The sequence below is a fragment of the Palaemon carinicauda genome, chromosome 31, assembly GCF_036898095.1.
Source record: "Palaemon carinicauda isolate YSFRI2023 chromosome 31, ASM3689809v2, whole genome shotgun sequence".
NCBI classification, from domain to species: Eukaryota; Metazoa; Arthropoda; class Malacostraca; order Decapoda; family Palaemonidae; genus Palaemon; species Palaemon carinicauda.
Window position 1 is genome coordinate 43,397,127 of NC_090755.1, and position 2,882 is coordinate 43,400,008.

General features: G+C 26.2%; 1 protein-coding gene across 1 annotated transcript in view; it reads left to right on the forward strand.

Moving 5' to 3' along the window:
* The window catches only part of LOC137624713 (uncharacterized), a 1,740-nt gene extending 346 nt beyond the window's left edge, over nt 1–1,394 (forward strand). The window contains exon 1 of the mRNA XM_068355665.1: nt 1–1,394. This exon is cut by the window's left edge and continues 346 nt beyond it. Coding sequence (XP_068211766.1) covers nt 1–1,394 — 1,394 coding nt within the window.
* The last annotated feature ends 1,488 nt before the right edge of the window (nt 1,395–2,882 follow it).

The following is a 2,882-nucleotide window of genomic DNA, read 5'->3' on the forward strand; positions in this document are numbered from 1 at the left end:
AAAAGGAGAAGGATAGGATTTTTAAACTGGAATGTCTTGAAAGAGAAAGGGAGCAGAAGGAGGAAGTCAGGAAACATGAGTTAGCCAAAGCAGTGTTGAGAAATAGGTGTGCTATAGGTGGTGTAGATAGCGAGAATGTAATATCTTCGTCAAAAATTCCCCCTTTTGATGAGAAAATTGATGAAATTGATGTGTACATGAATAGATTTGAGAAATTAGCTGAATTTCATAAATGGGGACAGGAAGACTATGGTACTATGTTAGGCACATTATTAAGGGGACGTGCTTTGAAAGTGTATTGTGGACTTGACCCTGCTATTGCAAGTAATTATCATGAATTGAAGGCAGCCTTATTGAAAGTGTTTCAGGTCAATCCTCAGGTATATCGAAGGAAATTTAGAGAGGGATATATTGAAACTAATGAAAGCTTTGTGCAGTATTCATATAGATCAAGACAGAATTTTGATAAGTGGTTGCAATTAGCGGATGTTAATAAATCTTATGATGATGTCTGTGATTTTATGATCATGGATCAGTTGTTGGCTAATAGTTCAAGGGATTTGCGAACTTTTCTTTTTGAAAGGGTTTGTAAAAATTCTCATGAAATGGCGTTAGCTGCTGATAGGTATCTGATTGCTCACGGAATTACTAAATGTAGAAATTCTAAATTTAAGTCTGATAAATGTTCAAAGTTAGGAATGCAACCTAAATCTGATAAAGTGGGTGCTGATAATATTAAAACATTGCAGTGCCACCTATGTAAAGAAATTGGGCATATTAAACCCAATTGTCCAAATAATCCTGTTAATTTTGCTCAATCTAAATCTTCTAATATTCCTAATATCAGTATCGCTCTAGCTAGTGAAGAAAAACCCAAGAATGCTATTGTGGATGAGAAAGGAAGGGTTTTTAACAGAACAGTAGAGGTCTTGTTTGATACTGGGCGTAATACTGTTGTTCTTAATGAAACTTTGATTCCAACACGTTATGTCGGTAAGGATAAAACTGTGAAGGTGTATAATTTCATGGGTGTTCCAATATATCTGCCCAAAATTAGATGTTACCTTAGAAGTAAATTCTTTTCCGGTAGAGTAAATGCTATCGTAGCACCAATTAAATGTTCTGATGTAATTGTTGGGTTAATACCTGGATTGAAACAACACATACAGGCAGGAATAGAATTGTTAAGTAAAATACCTGTGCCAGATAACGAAGTAGATGTAAATAAGTTACATGTTAATGTAGTTACAAGAAAACAGTGTCTTAGGGAAACTACATTAAAACCGTTGTCTGATGTCTTGTCTGAAGTTGAAGTAAATCCAGTAGATTTCAGTAATAAACAGTGGACATGTGATTCTCTGAAGTCAATTAGGAAAAGCTTGAAGGAGGAGTAAGAAAAAACTTGCAAAGGGAGAGTTGTTAAGTATGTAGTAATTAATAAGGTGATTTATCGTAAATGTGTGCAAAGGTAAAAATCAGCTAGATGTTGGTAAAATGCAAATTGTAGTTCCTCTCGAGTATAGAGAGATAGTTATGAAACTTGCACATGAATCGCTCATTTCTGGTCATTTTTCTTCTAGTAAAACTATTGACAAAGTGCTTAGTAGATTTTATTGGCAGAGGGGCTAATGCAGAGATTGATAGATATTGCAAGTCTTGTCATAAATGTCAGAAAATTGGGAAAAGAGTGAAGAAAAGTGTCTTTGTGTAAAATGCCTATAGTTCTGAACCATTCAGTAGAGTGGCTATTGATATTATGGGTCCGATTGTTCCAGCCTCAAGTCGTGGTAACAAGTATATTCTTACAATAATTGATTTAGCTACACGCTACCCAGAAGCTGTACCTATCAGAAATATTGATACGATTACTATAGCTGAAAGTTTAGTAGAAGTATTTTGTAGAGTTGGGGTACCAAAAGAAATACTAAGCGACCGGGGAACTCAGTTTAAGGTCAGATCTCATGGCAGAAATACATAGATTATTATCAATTAGACCTTTATTCACAAGCCCATATCAAGCTGCATGTAATGGAACAGTAAAACGAATGAATGGTGTACTTAAAAATATGTTAAAGAAATTTTGTAGTGATAATCCAACAGAATTTATATATATATATATATATATATATATATATATATAATATATATATATATATATATATATATTATATATATATATATATAAATATAAGTATATATATATATATATATATATATATATATATATATATATATATATATATATAAATATAAGTATATATATATATATATATATATATATATATTATATATATATAAATATATTATATATATATATATATATATATAAATTATATATTATATATATATATATATATATATATATATATATATATATATATATATATATATATATATGTATATATATATATATATATATGTATATGTATATATATATATATATATATATATGTATATATATATATATATATATATATATATATGTATATATATATATATATATATATATATATGATATATATATATGTATATATATATGTATATATATATGTATGTATATATATATGTATGTATATATATGTATATATATATATATATATATATATATATATATATATATATATATATATATACTATATATATATATGTATTATATATATATGTATATATAATATGTATAATATATATATATATATATATATATATATATATATATATATATATTATATATATAGTATGTATATATATATATATATATATATATATATATATATATTATATATATATATAAATTATGTATATTATATTTATATATATATATATATATATATATATATATATATATATATATATATGTACTTAATTTATAGATATATATATAT